This window comes from Pongo abelii, chromosome X (genome assembly GCF_028885655.2).
Source record: "Pongo abelii isolate AG06213 chromosome X, NHGRI_mPonAbe1-v2.0_pri, whole genome shotgun sequence".
Classification (NCBI taxonomy): domain Eukaryota; kingdom Metazoa; phylum Chordata; class Mammalia; order Primates; family Hominidae; genus Pongo; species Pongo abelii.
Genome location: NC_072008.2, coordinates 130,297,099 through 130,323,337, shown reverse-complemented (window position 1 = coordinate 130,323,337; position 26,239 = coordinate 130,297,099). Strand labels below are relative to the sequence as shown.

Here is a 26,239-nt window from a genome sequence, read left to right as displayed (position 1 = left end):
CGTCTCAAAAAAAAAAAAAAAAAAAAAAAAAAGATGCCAGCTGGTTGCTTCTGGTGCCTCTGAGGCGGCATAATGAGACTGATTCTCAGGGTAGGGAAAGGAGCTGGAAGTGCAGCCAGGTACTGCTTCCAGGATGAAGGGCTACTGTTGAGATGACACTGACAGGAACAGAAAGCAAGCAGGAAGGATCAAGTCCCTTCTCCCTCCTTTAGCTTCTTAGAATCTCTTTATTTTCCACATTGTCAGGACCTATCAGAAATCTAGCTGGCAAAAGAAAAATGTAGATTGCCGAGTCCCAACCCCAGCATCACAAAGCAGCATCTTTAAAGGGGTGAGTTAGGAGCTGTGAGACAATAGCTTAATAACTAGCACACTGTGCAATGAGGTGTTAGATTTTCATGTCATTGTTGCTGCTGGAGTCACTCAGATATGCTTACAGTTTAGATGAAACATTAATTAGAGTGGACTGTTTGTCACAGAGGATTTCATCATTACTGAATCTGTAAGAACCTGTTATTGGGAGACCTCAGCCAGATTTGCTGTTCGTGAGGGTGATTTTGCCTCCTCTTTTATTGAAGCTCAGATACTCACTATTCATCACCATTTTTTGCTTTTGTTCAGGCTTAAGTCTGTAGCCCGCATGCTTCCTTAAATGATTCTGTACACATGGTAAGTGGTCAGGTGGCCAATCTCCAGAGTTCTAGAAGCATGAAGCTTGAGCTGGGCCATCTGTTGAGTGAGTGCAGTTTTGTATTACACACAGGGAAGTGGTGGGCAAAACCCGGAAGCACACTGGAGGCCTAATGAAAATACCACCAGTTAAATCTTCCCTCTAAATGTTCATTAGGCCATCTGCTCTTATTAGTGTCCTTATCATTTGGAAACATTACAGAGTTAAGATGAGAGAGACAATCTGTGGAATTCTAGTATAACTTGAAATGAACTTTTGAGTAGAACAATCATGAGTTGTGATGTTTACCTTCCCATTCAGAGCCCAGCCCACTTATATCTTAACATCTCCATGGTGAAAATTTTTAATAGTTTCTTCCTGAAATATTATAACAGAAAGAAGGGTTAGCAGTAGCTACAGAAATGAAAACATAATCTCAGAGTGGCTGATCAATGAAATCAGACCATTTTATAAAAGCCGTGCAGTCATACTTCTGGCCTGTAAATTGCTTTAGGTGCCAAAGGGAATTGGAAGCTTGGTCTGTCCTGTCAAGCCAATACTATAATATTAACAACCTGCAACAGACAAGTTTCTGCAACTTCTCAGCAGAAACAAATTGCAGAATGATTCCAGGGGCTTCTTTATAAGTCTCTGGCTCCTATGCAAGCAAAGCCTTGGATCTCAAGAGGACAAGAGTCTCACTTCCTACTGTGTTAAGACCAGCAGAGGTCCTGTCCTTACTCTGAATTATCTCAGACTTTATGGGCTCTTCACACAGCCTCAAATTTGATTTCTTATTACCTTGAACTGTGTACTCTGATTGCCTCTCCTTCTGTATGTGTATCCCCCACAGTGCTAGATATACAGCAGATATTTAATGAATTCATGTAAAATTAAATTAAAATAGAGACTCAAAAGAAAAAAACATAGTAACATTTTCATATTCCTCTCCCCACCCCCAGAAGGGCTGAGAGGGTTCAGTTCTTTAGCTGTAATGATAAAACCCGAGAAACAGAGATGCAAATAGTAAATCGGCAAGTAGCATCATGTAAGTAGCATCATGTACAATATGTTCTCCTTACAATAACAATCAAATTTACAAACAAATTAGCTGTGGAGTCTGAAGGACATTCTGTAGTTTTCACACTGGGCCTTCATCTCCTGCTGATAGATGACTTTGACTGTAAATTGAAAACTGGAAGTAGTTAAACATTCTGTATATTCACAAGTGCCATTTCCAAAATTGAGGCTTCAGAGAGGAGATGCAAGAAAGGGTCGACGGAAACTCAGAGCAATTATGCCTGTTATTAAGATGAGGTAGTGGCAATTACACAGCAGACTCAGAGAGAGTGTGTACGTGCTGATTGTTCTGAGGCAGCCTGTAAGAACAAACTTTTATGGTACCCATCAGGCATTGGGTCTCTAGAGGAAGTGAAGATTTTCAGCCACCCCTTCGGTGTGCTTTTGGACAGGACTTATGGCCCCAGGAACTATCTTAGGAGGGATACATGCTTTCTTGTTAATGAGCTTCAAGGAAACCCTTATATAATAGAGTGGTGTCTTTCACTGTTTCTTTCCTCTAGGATAACCATTCTCAAGCATTTTGGTCTCAGGACCCCTTTGCATTTCTAAAAATTGTTGGGGGCCCCAACGAGCTATTCTTTTGTTGGTTTTATCATATGAATATTTATCTTATTAGAAAATAAAAGTGTGAATTTTTTTAAACTGAAGATACACTAGCCTGAGGTAGCCTCTGGAAAGCCCCACTGTACACACATGATAAAGTACAAAATGCACATAATATTATTTGAAAAATAGTTTTGACCTCATAGACTTTCTGAAAGAGCCTTGGGGATTCCCAGACTCCCCAGACCAAAATGGAAATACCATATTTCCTAAATTCTAAGACATCGTGGACTATAAGACATAACATCAATTCGATATCTTTGGGTAATGGGGAGAAATGTACCATCAAACCTACATATTGACTATAAGATACATCTTCACTTCAGAAAAGTTAAAATATGGAGGCAGTGGGAAATGCATTTCTTAAAATTGAGTTATTTATGGCAATTTACACTAACCTTAGTGGGTCTCTGGAAACCCAGATTTACTGACACAAATATGTTGATGAGAAATAGTTTTTCTTAGAGCCTATTTGCATGTTATAATTTTTTAAAATGCTTTCATGGACTGAAAACGTTACTGTCAATGAAGCACTAATGTTTTCATTTGACAAACGTTTGCCAACTTAATGCCAGATACTGGGAAAACAAAAATAAAAGAGTTCTCATCTTTGCCGTCGGAAACTCATAGGCCTGGTAGAGAACATAGGAAGACAAACAAGTATTTTAGAATAAGAGAGAAGTACTGGATCTAAATGAAGGAGTCATGGAACTGGAAGAGCTTGAAGTACCCAAAGATGGAGCCCTAGGTATTCAAGAATGCTTGAGGTTAATCACTAGGTTTAAGCAATTAGTCATCCTCTTAACAAAGGGCTGCCCTAGTGGACTTTGCTACATGCATCAGTCTCTTTCAGACTTAATTTATTTCAATTTAGTTTAATTTAATTTTCCAATCATAGGTGATTCATCCAGAGATGTAAAACTAGAAATCTGTTAGACCAGTTTGAATGTAATGTTGTAGTGAGTAACTCCAGTCAAGACCAAAGCCTAACAGAGCACTGTCTTCCCTGTGATTAGATTCAACCAAGAATAACAGAAAACCCTAACATGACAGTGATGTAAACAAGAGAGCAGCCAGGCTAGATGTGTGGTTTAGGGCTGAGATGGCAGCTCCGCAGTGTCATCTGGGTTCCAGGTTTCTGTATTTTTGCCTTGCCACTCTAACACATAACTTCCATTTTCAAGGCCACCTCGTGGTCCATGACATCTGCTAGAACTCTCACTGGTATATCCACATTGCAGAATGGAAGAAAGGGCAGGAAGAGCTTCCTTCCAGTTGGGTCAGCTCTCCTTAAGCAGCCTTTTTAAGTATCTATTTGTAAGTGTGGGTGCTTCCACACTTCCTCTTACATATTATTGCCTGGAACTTCACATGACTACAGATAATTGCAAATAAGGCTGGAATGTCTTCTATTCTAAACAGCAATGTGCTCAGATTCAAAAACAGAGTTGGCTGGGTGTGGTGGCTCATGCCTGTAATCCCAGCACTTTGGGAGGCCGAGGTGGGTGGATCACCTGAGGTCAGGAGTTCAAGACCAGTCTGGCCAACATGGCGAAACCCCATCTCTACTACAAATACAAATACAAATACAAATACAAATAAAACAATAGCTAGTCGTGGTGGTGCATACCTGTAGTCCCAGCTACTCAGGAGGCTGAGGCAGTAGAATTGCCTGAACCTGGGAGGCAGAGGTTGCAGTGAGCTTAGATCATGCCACTGCACGCCAGCCTGGGCGACAGAGCAAGACTCTGTCTCAAACAAACAAACAAACAAATAAACAAAAAAACTGGGAGTATAATCAGGAGGAAAGAGTGAATGTAAGAATAGGCCTAGAACCAGCAGTCTCTGCCACAGGAATTTTAGGAACCACAAATTTAACATTTTGTTTTGACCCTGATATTGTCTGAGCTTCTTCAAATTTATAAATAGGAGAGAAAATCCATCTAGATAAAGCTTGGTTTTCTACAGTTAGAAAACATGATGACACCTAAAAGAGTGATGGCCCTTATTGATCTTGCTTGAAAAAAGTGGAAATTATTAGAAGATGAAATATACTAGGACTACTTTGGAAGTTTTGCTTTGTTTGGTTTGGTTTGGCTTTGCTTTGTTTTCCCCACTTCCAAAATGTTTTAGGAACATTGGGAGAGATGCAATTTAATCTATATCCTCTGCAGTAGAATAATTCTCAAGATCAGCCAAATTGTTACTCTTGATTAGATTGATCCTAGCTATTCATTTGCAATGAACAATGCAACTTAAGTATCAGTAATTCTAATTGGGAAGCCATGGAAACAGACCATGCCAATGCATTTGACCAAAGTTTGAGAGGTTCTTCAAACTCTCCAGCCGTTATGCAGAGAGACACAAGAGTGTGTATCTAAGATAATGGGAAATAATTTGCCCTGTTGACAAGGCCATGTAATCTTGGCATATTTCATCTTCTAATAATTTCCACTTTTTAAAAGCAAGATCAATAAAGGCCATCACTCTTAAAGGTGTCATCATGCTTTCCAAGTGCAAAAAACCAAACTTTCTCCAGATGGCTTTTTCCCTCTTTTATAAATTTGAAGAAGCTCAGAGAGTATCAGTGTCAAGAAATGAGAAGGCCATTTGAAAACTGACAAAAAGTGATGCTAACAATCTGGAGTTGTCAGCTTTTAGAAGTGCGGAAAAATCTAACATGGAGCTGGCATAACACCTGGCAGAGAGCACTCAGTCCTGTCACTGTATCTTCCCTAGGGCTGGCATACTACAGAAGAGATAATCATACGCTTCCCGGAAATTCCTACTGAAGAGGACTCACAGATCAAAATCAAACAGAGTCATTTTTTAAATGAGCCACAAGACTCCCAATGTAGTAAAGGAGGGAGATTAGAAGTGTCATGTTTCAAATGGGAAGGCAGGACCTTTTGGGAAACAACTGGTTTCTGCAGCACACTTGAACTTTGGGAAAAGAAATTATTAGCACTTGGTGACAATTGTAAAATATAGTAACAGTCGTGATATGTTTTTGAGGCACTTCCATAAATGTTAACTTCTTAAAATGAATAAACTGGAACAGAAATAGTCTACTGCTGTATGCCACTAACAACCCCTCGTACATACTGGAAGATGAAGGAAATGAAGTCAGCAAAAGACTGTAAACATTATGAGGGGAGGAATCCAGTCTATCCTGACTGAAGTTGGCTCCTTAGTGCCTAGCATGGTACCTAACATGAGATAAATAGACATTTATTGACAGAAGAAAGGAAATCAATTAAGGTAGTGTTTTCTGTAGTTGGAGTTGTACGAAGAGCACTGTTACAATTAACCGTGGGGAGTTCAAGTAATAAGCTAAAATATTAGCCATGAGATTGGCTGACAGATATATATGAGATAATATATCCCAATACCAGCCAAATATTTCTTGGAGGACATATAGCTTAGAAAGATTCTCAAGGAATGGAATAGATAAACAAGGAGGAAATGACTGGTGACATAGAATCAAGAGAAACCTTGAAAGCATGACTATATGATTAAACTGAAGAGTTTATGAACTAGCCAGGGAACAGAACAATAGACAGGGACCAGCACAAATACACACATGTTCCATAATTTTCAAAAATAGCTAGCCTCTACAAAGCTCTTTTAATGTACCAAGCACTGTGCTAGATGGTCTATGTGTTTTTTCCTATCTAATTCCAATAATAATTTTTGAAAAGATAGCGTTACTATATTCAATTTGTAAATGAGGAAACAGAAGCTCAGATAGGTTAACTGATTTGTGCCAAGGTTACAGGGATAGCAAATGACACAGATGGAATTTTCAACTCCGGAAATCTTAACTCGTGAGCCTGAGGTCCTAACTACTTCCTTCTAGTGCATTGAAGCCTTTTTCTAGGGAGAGAGTACATAGCCTTCATCAGATTCTCAAATGGATGAGTAAATCAAAAAAGTATGAGAAGCAGTGTCCCAGACTCCAAGTTCCATGAAGGCAGGGACTATGTCTTTCTGGATCAGGACCCAGATATCTGTCAGATGGTTGGATAAAAGGATATATTAAGGGATGAATGTACCAACGAATGGCTGTCCTCCAAATTGGTTATCCTGCATCTAGTCTGGTCTCCTTCCGGCCTGTCCCCCAAAATGCAGCCTAAGTAATCTTTCTAAAATACTAATCTGACCATGTCAGCTCTCCACTTTAAAGTGGAGACTCCTCAACACACACAGTTTAAGTCTAAAGCTATCAGCATATACCGCTCTCCATGACTTAATCCAGTGATTCTCAGCAAGAGACATTTTTGCCCCTCAAGGGACATTTTGCAATGTCTGGAGATATTTTCGGTTGCCACAACTGGGGGTAAGGTGCTACTGGCACCTAGTGTGTAAAAGTCAGGGATGCTGCTAAACATCCTACAATGCACAGGACTGGCACCACCTGACAATAGAGCCTCAGTGGAGGAACCTGGACCTAGTCCTAGCAAACATTTAGAACTCATTCGCCACTACCACCTACCTTATTTTATGCCTAAGAAATCCCAGACAGCAGTTAGTTCCTTCACTCTCATATGATTTCATGCTTCTGTACTTTTGTTCATTCTTTTCCCTCTGCCAAGATCACCCTTCCCACCTTGCTTTTTCTCAATACCTTTGCTTCATCCTTCAAAATTAAGTTTACATTTCTCTTCTAGGAATCTTGCCCCAAACTCCCTCCATTGTGTTTCCCTGTCATTCTGGGCATACACCTATCATGGCACTCATGACACTTAACCACACTATGTTAAATTATCTATTTCTGTATCTGCCTTGAACTAATCAAGAGCAGAAATCTGTTTGTTTACCTTTATAACATAGTGCCTGGCACGTGGTCGAAACTCGTAAAGCATTGAACTGAAAGATAGTAGATGACAAAGAAAAAGATAAATCACTCAACTCATAAAAAGTCTTGACCTTCACAGCCAAAGAGAGCAACATTTAGGTTGATTCAAAAGGGGATAAGGGGAGGCCAGATTTGGTGAGACAAGAATGAAGAAACACGTCCACTCTTCTGAATGACGAATCAGATGGCATAGGGGCTAAAAGCACATATCTGAAAGTGGAGATGTTAATAGTTTTTCTCAGGTAATTTTTATATCAAGTGGTAAACCATATGAAGTACCCGACACCCAGCAGGCATTCAGTGAACAGTAGTCACTTCTATTAATGGCTCAGATGACTGGGCCTGTAATTTCATGTGTTATTGATTACATAACAGTTCAAAGGAAGGGGCAGCACCTATTCACATTTTAGAAGTCAATTTAAAGCAAAATATTAAGTCAATAATAGTGCAGGTGATGTAGGGGTGAGGCAAAACTTATAAAGGTGGCACAGGGACAATTGAAGTCTGGGAAACACAGTTGAAAAGGAGCTACATTGAATGGTAACTGGGCCAGGTTCCTCCTAGCTCTAAAGGTCTATGACTATAAAACTGTTATTACTATTAATACCACTTGCTATCCCTTACTATATGCCAGGCACTGGGCTAAGCAACTTACACCATTATCTCATTTAATCCACACAATAACTTTACAAGTAGATATACTATCACTAGCCTCCTTGTTTTGTTACAGATGAGGAAACCAGAGACTCATAGAATATACCTCATTTGCCAAGGGTTACGTACTAATAAGGGTGGGAACCAGGACTCAAACTGTTAGAGGGAGCCCAAGTATACAAATGGTGGTTTGAGCATACAGTATGGGATTAGGCTTATACATAATTTAGACATTTTCTAGTTTAGTCTAACCAAGGGATTATATTTAGATATTGCTTTTAAACATGGATTTCTCCCTATAGGATTCTGCTGCTTTATAAATTGCTACTTAGGTCAAAATTAGCTGGATCTCTAAACCAATCATGGGACTGGTTGACCTGAGAGTCAACTCCCTTCAAGGCAAGTTTTCAATTAGCAGAGGAAGACGTAACACTGTCAAAGGTTGACATCCTGACCAAGAGCTCCTTTATGCTCAGGGTTATTTCTCAGGGAAGGTTGCTGGGAGATAGGCACATTCCACCAGCTGGCGGCTACACAAGTGACCTTTAATGCTAGTTTAGCTTAAATGCATTTTGACATTTCAAACAAATTAATGTATTTTTACAAGGTGTGGCAACCACCACAAATGAGGCCAAATAGTTTGCCTGTAGGTTGGATCACTAGGCAGAGTTTACAGAGCTTTGCTGCTGCTCTTCAATCTCTGTTCCCACCCCCCCAAAGAAGAAGTGTTTATTTACCCCAAGAAATCATTTGGACAAATGGTAGCAGCAATTGGGGGCCAACCTTAGCCCCACCTTAGTATCATATAATTCTAGGGTCTCTCTGCAACTAGTAGATACTAATTCTAACTGTCAGAATCAGCTCAAAGACTCCATTCCTTATATTAAGCTGTATGTTATGAAAATGTCTTGGTAGTAAATACAGTATTTCTGTTGTGTGAGCATAAGGCACCAGTTCCTTGAAAACTTACCTGGCAATAGGAGTATTTAACATGAGAAGGACATAAAAGGAACTGACAAGCTACGAGAGGTGAAGAGGTCCAGCTTCTGAAAAGGCAGACTCTCAACTACTAAGTAGCCACACGTCTTTCATCTGCGGAGATTGCGTAGACAAGCTGCCCGGCCAAATCAAATGGGAATTAAAGGGAATCTGTGTAGTTTGTATAGAAAACGGCTCAGAAGCACAAAGGGCACTTTAGTCACAGGAAGATGCTAGAGGGTGACTTATTCCATGGAAAAGAAAACAAACAGACAAAAATAGCTGGTGTATTTTTGAGGCAAAATTAAATATAATAAACATGACACCAATCGTATTGGTTTAAATCTGGTTGGGTGAGTTGGAGAATTTAACAGCTTATTTCCCAACTACCAGCCTTTATCTCAGAGGCAGCCTTGATAGCTAAAAGCAGAATCTGAAACATGCTTCTTCTCTGGCTTCTGCCAGGTGTGTGCTATCCCCAGCCTCTGCCCTGGCCTCGGCTCCCAGAGTGGGGATAATTAGAACGTCATTTCTGCCAGGTTTGTTTTTTCTGGGTCACTGACTTGAGACTCAATCAAAATGGGAGTGTTGTACGGAAATGAATTCATTTCCTCTTCCTCAGCCAGCCCCAGCTAATTTCCTGGGGGACTATGCTCCGTAGGACCAGTGCACACAGACAGCTTCTGGACAAGCATGATAGTGTATAGAGGTCCAAGGCAGGGGCACACAGTGGAGGAGGAGTCAGCGCCCTCCAAAGCAGCAGGCGTTCACTCTCCCTCTCAGTGGCAGGGCACTGACATGCAAAGGCCTCAGACAGACGTGCTGAGGAACACATCACCGCAAACTGCTCTGGGAGCTGTTAAGGCTGGTGTTTAATGTTTATCCGATGGCCTCAGTCTGAAAGGCTCTGTAGAACATGCTTAACACAAGCTCAGCTTTATACCCCATTAGCACTCAAATTCCTAGCTGCACAGAGGCATCTGGTACTGACCAGAGAAGGCCAGTCTATGTGGATAGAGGTGGAAGGCACACAGAAACATAGAAACAGAATGAGGCTGCTGGATGTATGTGAGAGACTCAGAGACATGGGCAAAGAGCCCCATATGGTGTAGTAGAGGAGGTCAAAGACAACCTTTGTCCTCTTCACAACATCACCAGTTGCCCTCCCTAATGAGACACAATTAGAAGAAGGGCCTTATCTCAAATTGACCTTTATCCACTTCATTACTGATTGCTTGTAAGCCTCTTTGAGCTGGGGAAGTAGTGGGCCACAGAATGCAATGACAGCTCATACTTTGTTTTCAGACTTTCAGATTCCACGAGAAAAACAAAGCCCTCTGTGGGCTTTCACTCAAAGCAAAAAAGAAAAGTGGCTGCATTACTGTTACTATTTTGGCCATGAATGGGATTTTTTTTCTGCCTTTAGCCTAAAAGAAAAGAAATAGAGAACAAGTGAGTGGTAGGGTGGGGAATGGTGTGGAACACAGTTCCCTGAGAAACGCCCAGGGATAAATAGTTACTGTCAAGGAGATGTCAGGGTAGGCATTGAATCAACTCCTGTGTCTAGAAAGGAACTAAGGTGAAGCCATGTTTGGCTAGCCTGCATGTCTCCAGTGCCTAGCACATCTCTTGGCACAAGGCACACCAAACACACACACACACACACACACCCCAGTCCTTTTGCTTCCAACTCTTTAACATGTCTCAAATCCATCTGCTTTTCTCCATACCCATTGTTGCCATCCCAGTTCAGGCACCATAATCCCTAACTTGGGCCCGTGCAGGAGCCCCCTAAATGCCTGCCCCCTCCTATCTCGCCTCCTCCTCTAATATGGTCTGGACAGCAGCCAGGATGATCTGTCTAGAACCCAAATATGACTATATCACACCCCTACTTAAAGCCCTTCAGTGGCTTCCCACAGCCATCAGAACAAAACTGGACATGCGCTTCCCTCTATTACCCAATGTTTTTTGTTGCTATAACAGAATATCACAGACTGGGTAATTTATGAAGAAAAACATTTATTTAGCTCTTGGTTCTGAAGGCTGGGAAGTCCAAGAGCATGGCACTGGCAGCTGGTGAGGGCCTTTTTGCTGCACCATAACATGGTGGAATGACATCATATGGCAAGAGGACAAAAACATGCCAGCTCAAGTTTGTCTTCCTCTTCTTATAAAGCCACCAGTCCCATCATGGGGACCCCACCCTTATGACCTTATCTAATCCTAATTATCTTTCAAACAGAGAAATGCAAATCAAAACCACAATGAGATATCATCTCACCCCAGTTAGAATGGCTATTATCAGAATGACAAAAAAAAAAATGCTGGTGAGTTGCAGAGAAAGGAAAATGTAAATTAGTACAGCCATTATGGAAAACAATATGGAGTTTCCTCAAAAAATTAAAAATAGAACTATGTTATGATTCAGAAAAGTGAAGGAAATCAGTATGTCAAAGAGATAGCTGCACTATTTGCAACAGCTAAGACATGAACTCAACCTAAGTGTCTATCGACAGATGAATGGATAAAGAAAATGTGGTACATATACACTGTGGAATACTACTTAGCAACAAAAAAGAACAAAATTGTCATTTGTGGCAACATAAATGAGCTTGGAGGACACCGTATTAATCCATTCTTACACTGCTATAAAGAAATACCTGAGACTGGGTAATTTATAAAGAAAAGAGGTTTCATTGGCTCACGGTTTCACAGGCTGTACAGGAAGCATGATTCTGGCATCTGCTTGGCTTCTAGCGAGGCCTCAGGAAACTTACAATCATGGCCAAGGTGAAGGGGGCTGGCACCTCACATGGCCAGAGCAGGAGGAAGAGAGAGAGAAGGGGAAGGTGCTACACACTTTTAAACAACCCCGTCTCATGAGAACTCACTATACAGTACCAAGGGGGGACAGTACTAAATCAGTCATAAGAACTTCACCCCCATGATCCAGTCACTTTCCACCAGGACCCACTTCCAACACTGGGGAATACAACTGAACATGATATTTGGGCAGGAACACAGATCCAAACCATATGTTAAGTGAAATAAGCCAGGCACAGAAACAAACACTATGTTAAGTGAAATAAGCCAGGCACAGAAAGATAAATACCACATGTTCTCACTCATATATGGAAGCTAAAAAGGTTGACCTCATAAAAGTAGAAAGTAGAATAGTGGTTACTAGAGGTTGGGAAGGTGGATAGGGATAGCCAGAGGTTGCTTAATGGATATAAAAATACCACTAAATAGGAAGACTAAGTTCTAGTGTTCTAGAGCATTATAGAGTGACTATAATAAACAACAATTTGTTATATATTTTCAAGTAGCTGCAAGAGTGGATTTTAAACGTTCTTAACACAAAGAAATGATAAATGCTTGAGGTGATGGATATGGCCCTACCTCCAAATGCCATCAACATATGAATTTGAGGATTAAGTTTCCAATACATGATATTTGGGGGACACATTCAAACCAGAGCACCTGATATATTAGTCTGCTAGGGCAGCCATACAAAATACTACAGACTGAATGGCTTAAACAACAGAAATGTATTTTCTCATACTTCTGGAGGCTAGAAATCTAAGATCAAGGTGTTGGTGAGTTTAGTTTCTTCTGAGGTGTCTCTCTTTGGCTTGCAGGTGGCTGCTTTCTAGCTGTGTCCTCATATAGTCATCCCTCTGTGCGTAAGCATTCCTGGTATCTCTTCCTCTTATTGGAGAGACATCAGTCCTATTGGATTAGATCCCCACCCTTATGATCTCATGTAATCTAAACTACCTCTTTGAAGGTCCTATCTACAAATACAGCCACACTGGGGGTTAGGGCTTCAACATATGAAGTTGGGGAGGACACAATTTAGTCCATAACACCTGGCCTCATCCCTCAGGTCTCCCTCACACCCAGCCTATTATTAGTCTTACTGAATTAGTTTTAGTAACCTGGATGGGCCATGCTGTCTTTAACCTCTGGACTTTCACCCATGCTTTTCCCAGTACCCAGATTTTCCTCAACTCTGATGCCCCTCCCCCCTCAACTTCCACCCAATTCTTCTCCTACTGTTCATTTCAGACCTTACTTAGGTACCACCTGCTCTGGGAATATCTTGCCTCCTGACTCCTAGTCCTGGTGAAGTGCTATCTTATCCTCTCTGTTGCCTTCTTTTCATAACATGGAGAGTAATTGTCTAATGGTTCCTCTGAGGGCTCTACTATACCACAAATCATTTGAGGACAGAGGCCATGTTGTAGTCATTTTTGAGGCCCCAAAGCTTAGCACAAGGCTTAACCCAGAGAAAGGTACTCAGCGAATACTCCGTGAAAGAAAAAAACAACCTGTTTCTTTGCTAAAAAGGGGAACCTATGGAGTGAACCAGGTCAAGCTAAGTAAGCAGTGTGCTATACCCCAGGATTCTAAATCAACAGCTGATGAACTGTACCTGAGTGTTCTACAAAGTGGATGCTAGGTCTATGCTAATAGCAGGTCCTGTTGCAAAAGGTTGCTCATTGAGTAAAATCTGGCTTCTCTGGCATTCTGTCACCCAGAAACCTGTATGACTTTGCTCTCCTATACATCTACAGGACAGTGAGAGAGATTTGAGTATCATAGCTACCAGAATTCCTACAGCAATGATCCTCAGAATCACCTTGGCAAAACACAGATGTTTGGGTCCCCACCTCCAGGGTTTCTGATTCAATAGATCTAGGGTGGGACCTGAGAATTTGCATTTCTCACAAGTTCCCAGATAATACTGTTGCTGCTGGTCCAGAGAACACACTCTGAAAACCTCTACTCTAAATGATCCTTCTGAAATTATTGGAAAAAATTACATATTTTGTAAATGGCATAAATGATAAGTACGTTTACCAGAACATGTGATTAACCATCCTCCCCCTGCCCTCCACTTTCCGAGACATCACCAATGTTGCTAAAATTCATAAGATGGGGGAAACAATACACCAATTTTTTTTTCTTTTTTCAAGCTAAAACTGTCCATGGAAAGATATGGTAACCTGATGGTATGTGCTCTGTTCTTTTCACAGGTGCGATTAGAGTGGCCAACAGACCTTGCAGTAAATCCTATGGACAATTCATTGTATGTCTTGGATAACAACATTGTGCTGCAAATTTCTGAGAACAGGCGCGTGCGGATCATTGCAGGACGCCCCATTCACTGCCAGGTGCCAGGCATCGATCATTTCCTGGTCAGCAAGGTGGCAATTCACTCCACTCTAGAGTCAGCGAGGGCCATCAGTGTCTCCCACAGTGGGCTGCTCTTCATAGCTGAAACAGACGAGAGGAAAGTAAACCGCATTCAGCAAGTAACCACCAATGGGGAGATCTCCGTCATCGCTGGTGCCCCCACTGACTGTGACTGCAAAATTGATCCAAACTGTGACTGTTTTTCAGGTATGACCTTTTTAGCAATTCACCAGCTCCCCCTCTCTGTTTTGAAAAGAAAAACATGCCCCGGTGAAGTCAAAAGGAAAAGGAAAAGCAAAGTGTTACTTGCAAACATTGGTATGAGCTAGTGGAGAAAGCAATGGATTAGGAGTCAGATCACCTACTTGTTCTCACAACTGACTCACTGAGTGACCCTAGCAAAGCTGCAAGATCTCTTCATGACTCATTTGCTTCATTTGTTTAATAAAGATGGCATTGTCTCAGTTATATCACCTTGCTATTCTGAGGATAAACTAGTGTAATAAAAATGTTTATACTCTTAAAAAGTTGAGACCACTATACAAATGAAAGATCATGATATTATTAAATATTTGTACTTTAGAGAAAGGAAAACTAGGCAAAACACACATTTACTGGTTTAGCTGAGGAAAAAATTACTTCCCCATAAGTGGTTGGTATTCAGATTAAAAGCATGTGCTATTTGAGACTCAAAGGGACTAAGAACAGACTGTCTTTGGGATAGATGAGCAAAATTAAATCTGGCAATGGAGAGTTCTCAGGACATTGGTCTGCTAGATACATTGCTTTTTAAAAAGCTAAGACTTTCTCAATAACCCATAGTGAAGTTTTCTTCTAATCAAAATTGGAAAAAAAAAAAAAAGAGCCTTCTCCCCAAAACATGTAGTGGATATCTCAGATGGCAAACAGTCCTCTTAATGTCTACAGATACAATTATTGCTGGGATCTGGAAATGCCTCCATACTACACCCAGTGCTATTAAACTGCTCATCCAGGCCCGAATGGTTCTCTTAACCTTTGCCTTTCCTTAGGCCAGAGGAGTCAGGAGTGAGCAATTCAGTCAATATGACTTTTGATCAATATTTCCAATGTTTTCTTGGACAATTAGTTTTATAGATATTTTGCTAATTTGTATCTTTCAGTCAAAGCAAATCTAATGTTTATTCCAGGTATCAAATTTGATGTTCTGAATCATTGTTGCACTTATAGACTTAGTGTACTTTAACAGTGTGACAATGGGAATTAACAGAAGAAAGGGCATCTAGGCACAGTAGGACTGGAAAGTCCTGAAACAGATCCTGAAAGCATTGACAGGCATAACTCTCACAGATTTCCAGCCAAATTTTGTGTGGCTATCATTATTTGCAGTTCTTGTATCTTACAATACAATAGATTCTGAACAGCAGGATTGAGGATTTCACAAAATTGGTGTAACTGAGATAATTAGATCTTACTGTTCATCTGCAGTGGTATTGACTCAAGAATTACAATCTTTTGAATAATAGGAATAATAGGCTTCATATTTTTCAGGGAGGGAATACAGAGAATGTTGGTTCACTGATTGTTTCCTTTAAAATGATTCTTGATGCACAGAGCTTTATGTCTGTGGTATGTTCATGTAAATGCTTATGATGCCAATTGTTAAAATCAAGTCTTTCTCCCACAGGTGATGGTGGCTATGCCAAAGATGCAAAGATGAAAGCCCCTTCCTCCTTAGCAGTGTCGCCTGATGGTACCCTCTATGTGGCAGACCTCGGAAATGTTCGAATTCGTACCATCAGCAGGAACCAAGCCCACCTGAATGACATGAACCTTTATGAGATTGCTTCACCCGCTGATCAGGAACTGTACCAGTTCACTGTAAATGGAACCCACCTACACACCCTGAACTTGATAACAAGGGACTATGTTTATAACTTCACCTACAATTCTGAAGGTGACTTGGGCGCAATTACCAGCAGCAATGGCAATTCAGTGCACATTCGCCGTGATGCAGGCGGGATGCCCCTATGGCTTGTGGTGCCTGGTGGACAAGTATACTGGCTGACTATAAGCAGCAATGGAGTCCTGAAAAGAGTGTCAGCCCAAGGCTATAATCTGGCCTTAATGACCTATCCAGGAAACACAGGGCTTCTGGCTACCAAAAGTAATGAAAATGGATGGACAACTGTTTATGAGTAAGTTTCTAATTCTTGACATGGGCTTTGTTAGGTTTTTATTTGAAATTGTATTATACTGGGAAAATGCCTTAGTAATTGCTGAGTGTTGCATGCTGTTTTCTCCTAACAACCACCATTAAAAAAAAATGAAAAGTCAAGGAGAAAACTTTACCTAATTCCTAGAGTTCAGACCCATTTTTCCAGAGCAGTTTGCAGAGCATAATAATAAAAACATAGACTGCATCAAGGAAGACTCAAGTGTGGCACTGCAGGAGACAGGAATGAGGTAGAAGTACAAGTACTCAAGAAATTTACAACATCCCTGGGCAGATAAGGTGCAATTTCATTTAAATAACAAAACTATAGTTCTAAAGCAGCAAAGAAGCAGTGTGGCTTAACAACTATTTGTTGTGCCCTGTGGGGTTTAATGAATGAATAAATGAATGGGTGCCCAGCCCAGCCCAACTCAGTATAAGTTGCTGTGGGAGGTAAGAGAGAAGTTCAAATATAAGAAGTGGACCCTGGAAAGCAAGGGAAGAATTATGTGGGGCAAATGCTGAATAGGAGAGGCTCCATTCCATTGGCTGCTTCTGTAAAATGAAGAGCCAAATGCTCTGTACGGGATTGGGCTTCCTCAGGGTCCCTGCACAAGTTGAATAATCCAGCACATTTTGGCATTTATAGACTGGAACTGTGATAACTTTGTTTAATGGGGAACTAACACAAAGTGTGTCTGACAGCAAGCTACTAGGAGGTGCCTTAACACAGAAATAGAGAACATTGTCCTTGCCTTTTAAGGCATGGATGACCTTGTTTGCAAGTAAGCCTATCTAGAAAGCTGGTCTGTTGGCACTCGGGAAGCATTTTCCCCACAAAAGGAATTGCTGAGTTTTCTACCAGTATACTGAGTGAGCTAATCCATGGAATCTGAATTCAGAGTCTGGAATGGCATCAAAGTTGAAGAATGTGAGAAGTGGAGATGTTAAAGTATAAGGGGTTCCAAGTGTGACTGTTTTGGGAGGATATAGAGAATATGTCCAGTCCCATGAAAGCCTCTTGAAGAAAGGGACAAAACAATTGGCCTTCAAGTTTTGGATCATTTTCCAAAGAAATGCCATCTATACAAAAGAGCCAGACAGCTATTTTGGTTTCACTTAGAAAAATGTATTCAGTTGTTTCTGTTGCAAGTCTTCCTCTATTTTTTGAAAGTAATTCTCTTACATCTTAATAAGAGTAATAAAAGCTACGGTTAGCTAAAGATTTACTAAGTGCCAGGTACTGGGCTAGGTAATTTACATATGTGACTTTATTTGATCCCCATAATAACAACATGGGATAGGTGCCCCTAAGTATGCCCACTTTATGGATGAGAAAACTGAAGGACAAAATAGTTAACTTGTCCTGATTCACATAAATACCCAGGATTCAACCAGCAAGAGCCTGTGTTTTTAAATATACTACCCTTAGAAAAGATAAAATTTCTAATGAGAAGTTTTAATGTCTTTTTTAAAAACTCAAGCCAGATCACACTGCAGCTGAAATTAGGCAAACAACTATTTTGAAAGCTAATGGTAGAATTCAGTCCCCCAGCAAGAAATGGCTGAAGTATTAACTAGTTTTCAAAAGAACCAGTTCAACCATTCATGTATTTATTCAACAAATACATGAGCACCTACTACATACCATACAGTGTTCTAGGTGCTGCGGATATAGCTATGAATAAAACAGATAAAAATTCCTACTTTTATGGAACTTATATTGTACTGGAGGAAGATGAGGAAGATGTACACAATTTCAAATGGTGATAAGTTCTATGGAGAAAAATCTAGTAAAGTAAGGGAGATCAAGTGGGTGGAGCAGAAGAGGTTTTTATTTCAGATTGGGTGGACAGGAAAGGCCTCACCAAGAAGGTGACTTTTGCATAAAGATCTGTAGGAGATGAGAGTAAGCCATATGAATATCTGGGGGATGGGGGGTGGTATGAGGGGTATTCCAGGCAAAGGGAAGAGCAAGTATAAATGCCCTGCAGCAGGAGCAAGCCTGACACATTCAAGGAAGAGTAAGGCAGCCATTGTGATGGAAGTGGAATGAGTAACATTAATGAGGACATGAAATCAATTAAGTAACCAGAACTACTTCATGTAGGGCCTTGTAGGCTACTATAAAGACATTGAATTTTACTCTAAGAAGTGGAGCCACTGGAGAGTTTTGAGTAAAGAAGTGATATAAGCTGACTTTCATTTTTTTAAAAATCACTCTGTATTAAAAATGGACTGTGTAGTGGAAACAGGGGAACCTAACTGGGAAGCAGGAGGCACTATTGCAATAATGCAGGCAAAAGATGATGACTTGGACCAGGGAGTTGGGCCAGTAAGAGGTACTAAAATTCTGAATATATTTTGACAGTAGAGCTATCAGGACTTACAGAAAGATTGAGTATTGAGCGTGGAAGAAAGAGGGGTCGGAGATACCTCCAAAGTTTTTGGCCTGAGCAACTGGTTTTCATTTACCAAGAGGGGAGACTATACAAGGAACATATTATACTGGAAGGTTGTGAGGTGGGAGATTGGGAATTCAGTTTTGGATATGATCAATTTAGTTAGGCATCTAAGTGAAAATATCAGGTAGACAATTGGATATATGAGTCTAGAATTGAGGGGAGAGGGTGGAGAGTGAAATTTGAGATGTACTAGTGTTTAGATTGTATTTAAAACCATGAGATGGGATGAGATCTCTCCATGAAAGTGAGTATAGACAATGAAGAAAAGAGATCTGAAGACTGACCATGAAGCACTCCATGTTTAAAATTGAAGATATGGGCCAGGCGCAGTGGCTCACACCTGTAATCCCTGAACTTTGGGAGGCCGAGGCAGGTGGATCACCTGAGGTCAGGAGTTCGAGACTAACCTGGCCAACATGATGAAACCCCGTCTCTACTAAAAATACAAAAAATTAGCTGGGTGTGGTGGCGGGTACCTGTAATCTGAGTTACTCGGGAGGCCTGAGGCAGGAGAATCACTTGAACCCGGGAGGTGGAGGTTGCAGTGAGCTGAGATGGCGCCACTGCACTCCAGCCTGGGCAACAAGAGCGAAACTCTGTTTCAAAAAAAAAAAAAAAAAGAAAGAAAAAGAAAAGAATTGAGGATATGAAGAGGAACCAGCAAAAGACACTAAGAAGGAAAGGCCAGTGAAGTGGAAAGAAAACTAGGAGAGTGGGATGTCCTGGAAGCCAGCTGTGTTAATCTGTTTGTGCTGCTATAACAAAATACCTTATACTGGGTAATTAATAAAGAACAGAAATTTATTTTTCACAGTTCTGGAGGTTGGGAAGTCCAAGGTCAAGATGCCAGCAGAGTCAGTGTCTGGTGAGGGCTACTCTCTGCTTCCAAAATGGCACTGCCTGCTGAGTCCTTATATGACAGAAGGGGGACAGTGAAAAGGGACCTAGCTGGTTCTCTCCAGCTCTTTTGTAAGATTGCTAATTGCGTTCATGAAGGCAGAGACAACATGACCTAATCACCTCCTAAAGGCCTCACCTCTTAGTACTATCACATCAGCAATTAAGTCTCAATATTTGAATTTGGGGGGACAAATTGGGATCATAGCACCAAATAAAACAGGTGATTCCAGAAGGAAAGAGTGAGCCGCTGTGCCAAATACTCCTGATAAGTAAGATGAGGACTTAGAATTGACCATTTGATTTAGCACTGTGATGCCGGTGCTGTGACACATGGGGGACCAAAGCCTGAGTAGAATATTCTCTTAAGAGAGAATGGATACACAAATGTTCGTAGCAACATTATTTATAATAGCTGAGAAGTATAAACAACTAAAATGCCTATCAAGTGGTGAGCAGACAAGCAAAATGTGATATATCCATGTCATGAAATAGTATTCAGCCATAAAAAGAAATGAAGTTCTGATACATGCTACAACGTGGATGAACCTCAAAAACATTATGCTCAGTGAAAGAATCCAGAAACAAAGGACCCTTCTGATTCCATTTATATGAGATGTCTAGAAGAGGCAAATCCATAAAGACAGAAAATAGATTAGTAGTTGCCAAGAGCTGAGGAGAAGAATGAATGGGGAGTGACTGTTAATTCACATGGAGTTTACTTTGGGGGTGACAGAAATGTTCCAGAAGTGGTGGTGATGGTTGCACAACATTGCAAATGTACTGTAAGTCTCTGGATTGTACAACTTAAGATGGTGATTTTTGTGGTGTGAGAGTTATATCTCAATAATAATAATATAGAATGACTAGGAGGAGAGAGACTGAGACAGTGAGTAAAGAACTCTTTTGAGGAGTTTTGCTGTAAAGAGGAGCAGAGAAATTAGAGCTGGAGGAGAAGCAGAGTAAACAGAAGAGTTTTTTGAGTGAGAGAAATAACAGCATATTAGTATACTGATAAAAATGATCTAATATAGAGGGGAAAATTGATGATGCTGAAGAGAGAAGATAATTTTGTTGTCATATCAATTTGTGTGCCTGTTTTCCACTGGCATCACATTGATGCAGGCACTGTGTGGTAGGCAAGATTCTCATGGTGAATGGGGTCCAGGCCTATTACCAGGATTTGGCCAACAGTGAGTGAAAAGGTATCAACTAACATCATTGTTGAGCAACCAATCTTGAGCCACTAAACTATGAGAAACACAGACATCCACATGGGGGTAGTCATGAAATTTTATGACCACAAAGAGACATTAGATGTCATTTTACAAATGAAGAAACTGAAACCCAGAATAGGGAAGTAACTTGCCCATTCACATGCTAGTTGGCTTATCCAGAGTCAGGATAACAGAAAACAGAGGATCATGTGGGCTTACGAGAGTGACCATACAAAATCTAGAGGGCTAGAAAGTTTCCCCTCAAGTAGCAGTAAAAGAGGAATAGGTAGCACCAGGAGATGAAAAGGGAGGCTGAATAACCATTTGTTCTTACTCCCACCTTCTTAACTCCAGCCAGAATTATACTGAAACTCTCTTGGTCAAATAGCATCTGTTGAAAGAAGAAGGTACCTCTTCTCCTGAAGCAGTCTATTCTGGTGCTGAACAGCAGTCTTTAACAAAACACAGCTCCTGTCCCTTCTTGCCTGTAAACAGAAAGGAGCAACTTTCCAACCTTCATAATGTGACTAATCCCTCCTACAGTCTTTATACAATATCTGACTTTTTTCACTTTTGTCCTCTAGTCCTTTGGCTAGTTCTGAGCACTCCTTCAAGTTTTCTCTTGTCCTTCTGAAGTTGGAGAACACAGCATTTGACCTACTCTTCTAGTCAGGGTCAGAGCAGTGCTAAGGTCGGTAGAAGGCTGCTATGCCACTGATACCAGGCCCTCCTAAAAGAACTTGAGTAATTCCCTGAGGTAAAAGGGAGGCTTCTTTATGTGGACAAGGGGACAAATTGTTTGCACAGGTGGAAATATAAATTCTGCTCTGAGAGAAGCATGAGAGAAACAGAAACAGAAGTGAAATTTGGCAGGATGGAAGACTGCAGTGTAAAGGTAGCCCAGTCAGTAATCCATTCAACTTTCTATTATCTGCAGCTATCAGGAGGAAAAATGACGTAGATGACCCTGAACAGTGGATAATCCAAATGGGATTTTAAAATGCAACTTGTGTAGTGGTAGTGCATGGGCTTTTATTATGTAGTGTGATGTTGTTTATATAGTTCACTAATTTCCATAATTCCATTTGACTTGGACCAGGATCAGAATTGCACACCCCAAGTGTTAGTATTTGATGCATCACTGTTCATGAGTGTCCCAAGTGTCAGGGGGAAAAGCTGACCACAGAGAAACAGCTAACAAGGAAGTGATTGTCAAGGCAGGAATATTGGCCTGAGGCGGCACAGGTGGGCTTCTAATTGTAATAACCATGCAGCAGCTGAGATCTGAGGGAGGGGCCTAGCAACTCGCACAGCAGACAAGCCTTTCTCCACAAGGCTGCAAGAGTAGCCAGGATGCCCTTGCTTGTTTCCCTGGCAAAGGCTTCTGCTCTACTAAACTGAAAAGGTCCCAGACTAAGGCCAAAGCATCAGTCATGTCACTACTGCTGGTCCATTCTGAGTTGACAGTTCCTTAGGCCCCTTGCCCTTTGTGGGAAGCCCTCCCACTTGAAGGAGACTCTCCGTTTACATGATCTCTTGATCCTTCGTCTTCTGCATTCTCTGTTTTCAGACTTTATTAACACATCCTCTCCTCCCATCAAGAAAACAAAAAACTAACTAACAAACAAACAAAAACACCAACCACTGACAGGTTGGAGAAGCCTTCATAATATCTCTGGGTATCTTCTAGACTGTTTTACAAATGCCCAGTTTTATCATGGATGGCTAATGACAGATTCCCCCTTCTCCCTTATAAGATCAGAAGGGGTAGGGGCCAAGACAAACAAGCCATGTCTCTGGGTGAGATATTTGCCTGGGGATAGGATGTGATTCCCATGCAGAAATGCTTATGTAATAATCAGTCATTCCAAACACATGTGACGTTTCCAATGCCTTCTAGAATCCCAGAGTAGAAAAGGAACTAAGGCATTGTATAGTTCAGCCCCATGCCTCCAGGCAGGTGAATGATTTCAATTAAACAAGAACATAGAAATGTTGACTGTTCCTTCAGATCTTTAGAAATAGAGAGTTGACACCCTTGCTCAGTCACCTCTCCTTGTGTTTTATGCCCTTGATAAGGATCAAGAGTGGGTAAAACAGAATTATCGCTCTCCCTCTCCCTCTCCCTCTCCCTCTCCCTCTCCCTCTCCCTCTCCCTCTCCCTCTCCCTCTCCCTCTCCCTCTCCCTCTCCCCTCTTCTTCGGTCTCCCTCTCCTTTTTTCGGTCTCCCGCTGTTATCGAAGCTGGACTGTACTGCCATGATCTCGGCTCGCTGCAACCTCCCTGCCTCGGGCTCCTGTGACTCTCCTGCCTCGGCCTGCCGAGTGCCTGGGATTACAGGCGCGCGCCGCCACGCCTGAATGGTTTTTCTATTTTTGGTGGAGACGGGGTTTCACCGTGTTGACCGGGCTGGTCTCCAGCTCCTGGCCTCGAGTGATCTGCCTGCCTAGGCCTCCCGAGATGCTGGGATTGCAGACGGAGTCTCGCTAACTCAATGCTCAATGGTGCTCAGGCTGGAGTGCAGTGGTGTGATCTCGGCTCGCTGCAACCTCCACCTACCAGCCTCCTGCCTTGGCCTCTTAAAGTGCTAAGATTACAGCCTCTGCCCCGCCGCCACCCCGTCTAGGAAGCGAGGAGCATCTCTGCCTGGCCGCCCATCGTCTGGGAAGTGAGGAGCGCCTCTGCCCGGCCGCCCTATCTGGGAAGTGAGGAGCGCCGCTGCCCGGCCGCCCATCGTCTGGGATGTGAGGAGCGCCTCTGCCCGGCTGCCACCCCGTCTGGGAGGAAGTGAGGAGCGCCTCTGCCCGGCTGCCCCGTCTGGGAGATGAGGTGCACCTCTGCCCGGCCGCCCCGTCTGGGAGGTGAGGAGCGCCTCTGCCTGGCCGCCACCCCGTCTGGGAGGAAGTGAGGAGCGCCTCTGCCTGGTTGCCCCGTCTGGGAAGTGAGGAGCGCCTCTGCCTGGCCGCCACCCCGTCTGGGAAATGAGGAGCGCCTCTGCCCGGCTGCCACCCCATATGGGAAGTGAGGAGCGCCTCTGCCCAGCCGCCCCTTCTGGGAGGTGAGGAGCGCCTCTGCCCAGCCGCCCCGTCTGGGAGGTGAGGAGTGCCTCTGCCCGGCCGCCCCGTCTGGGAAGTGAGGAGCGCCTCTGCCTGGCCGCCACCCCGTCTGGGAGGAAGTGAGGAGCACCTCTGCCCAGCTGCCCCATCTGGGAAGTGAGGAGCGCCTCTACCCGGCTACCACCCCCTATGGGAAGTGAGGAGCGCCTCTGCCCGGCCGCCCACTCTGGGAAGTGAGGAGCGCCTCTGCCCGGCCGCCCACTCTGGGAGGTGAGGAGCGCCTCTGCCTGGCCACTCCGTCTGGGAAGGGAGGAGAGCCTCTGCCCGGCCACCCCGTCTGGGAGGTGAGGAGCGCCTCTGCCCGGCCGCCAACCCGTCTGGGAGGAAGTGAGGAGCACCTCTGCCCGGCCGCCCCGTCTGGGAGGTGAGGAGTGCCTCTGCCTGGTCACCCCGTCTGGGAAGTGAGGAGCGCCTCTGCCCGGCCACCCCGTCTGGGAAGTGAGGAGCACCTCTGCCCGGCCGCCCCGTCTGGGAGGTGAGGAGTGCCTCTGCCTGGCCACCCCGTCTGGGAAGTGAGGAGCGCCTCTGCCCGGCCACCCCGTCTGGGAAGTGAGGAGCGCCTCTGCCTGGCCGTCACCCCGTCTGGGAGGAAGTGAGGAGCGCCTCTGCCCGGCCGCCCCGTCAGGGAGGTGAGGAGTGCCTCTGCCCGGCTGCCACCCTGTCTGGGAGGAAGTGAGGAGCACCTATGCCCGGCTGCCCCATCTGGGAGATGAGGAGCACCTCTGCCCGGCCGCCCCGTCTGGGAGGTGAGGAGCGCCTCTGCCTGGCCGCCACCCCGTCTGGGAGGAAGTGAGGAGCGCCTCTGCCCGGCCACTCCGTCTGGGAGGTGAGGAGCGCCTCTGCCCGGCCGCCCCGTCTGGGAGGTGAGGAGTGCCTCTGCCCGGCCGTCACCCCATCTGGGAGGAAGTGAGGAGCGCCTCTGCCTGGCTGCCCCATCTGGGAAGGGAGGAGCGCCTCTGCCCAGCCGCCACACCGTCTGGGAAGTGAGGAGCGCCTCTGCCCGGCCGCCCAGTCTGGGAAGTGAGGAGCGCCTCTGCCCGGCCGCCCTGTCTGGGAGGTGAGGAGCGCCTCTGCCTGGCCGCCACCCCGTCTGGGAGGAAGTGAGGAGCGTCTCTGCCCGGCCGCCCCCTCTGGGAAGTGAGGAGCGCCTCTGCTCGGCCGCCCCCTCTGGGAAGTGAGGAGCGCCTCTGCTCGGCCGCCCCGTCTGGGAGGTGAGGAGTGCCTCTGCCCGGCCGTCACCCCGTCTGGGAGGAAGTGAGGAGCACCTCTGCCCGGCTGCCCCGTCTGGGAGATGAGGAGCACCTCTGCCCGGCCGCCCCGTCTGGGAGGTGAGGAGTGCCTCTGCCCGGCCGCCACCCCGTCTGGGAGGAAGTGAGGAGCACCTCTGCCCGGCCGCCCCCTCTGGGAAGTGAGAAGCGCCTCTGCCTGGCCGCCACCCCGTCTGGGAGGAAGTGAGGAGCGCCTCTGCCTGGCCGCCACCCCGTCTGGGAGGAAGTGAGGAGCGCCTCTGCCTGGCTGCCCCATCTGGGAAGGGAGGAGCGCCTCTGCCCAGCCGCCACACCGTCTGGGAAGTGAGGAGCGCCTCTGCCCGGCCGCCCAGTCTGGGAAGTGAGGAGCGCCTCTGCCCAGCCGCCACACCGTCTGGGAAGTGAGGAGCGCCTCTGCCCGGCCGCCCAGTCTGGGAAGTGAGGAGCGCCTCTGCCCGGCCGCCCTGTCTGGGAGGTGAGGAGCGCCTCTGCCTGGCCGCCACCCCGTCTGGGAGGAAGTGAGGAGCGCCTCTGCCCGGCCGCCCCGTCTGGGAAGTGAGGAGCGCCTCTGCCCGGCCGCCCCGTCTGGGAAGTGAGGAGCGCCTCTGCCCGGCCGCCCGGTCTGGGAAGTGAGGAGCGCCTCTGCCCGGCCGCCCCCTCTGGGAGGTGAGGAGCGCCTCTGCCCGGCCGCCCCGTCTGGGAAGTGAGGAGCACCTCTGCCCGGGCGGCCCCGTCTGGGAAGCGAGGAGCGCCTCTGCCCGGGCGGCCCCGTCTGGGAAGCGAGGAGCGCCTCTGCCCGGGCGGCCCCGTCTGGGAAGCGAGGAGCGCCTCTGCCCGGCCTCCCTGTCTGGGAGGTGAGGAGCGCCTCTGCCCGGCTGCCCTGTCTGGGAGGTGTACCCAACAGCTCCGAAGAGACAGCGACCATCGGGAGCGGGCCATGAGGACGATGGCGGTTTTGTTGAAAGGAAGGGGGGGGGGAAGTGTGGGGAAAGGAAGGAGAGATCAGATTGTTGCTGTGTCTGTGTAGAAAGGGGTGGGCATAGGAGACTCCA

At 44.6% G+C, this 26,239-nt stretch overlaps 1 protein-coding gene across 11 annotated transcripts in view; it reads left to right on the top strand.

The window, feature by feature from the left end:
• TENM1 (teneurin transmembrane protein 1) overlaps nucleotides 1-26,239 on the top strand; it is an 841,958-nt gene that overhangs the window by 777,535 nt on the left and 38,184 nt on the right. For all 11 annotated transcript variants that reach the window (XM_009235231.2, XM_002832080.2, XM_054545040.1 and 8 more), the window contains 2 exons: nucleotides 13,892-14,258; nucleotides 15,718-16,228. In XM_009235231.2, coding sequence (XP_009233506.2) covers nucleotides 13,892-14,258; nucleotides 15,718-16,228 — 878 coding nt within the window. The remainder of the gene's footprint in view (nucleotides 1-13,891; nucleotides 14,259-15,717; nucleotides 16,229-26,239) is intronic.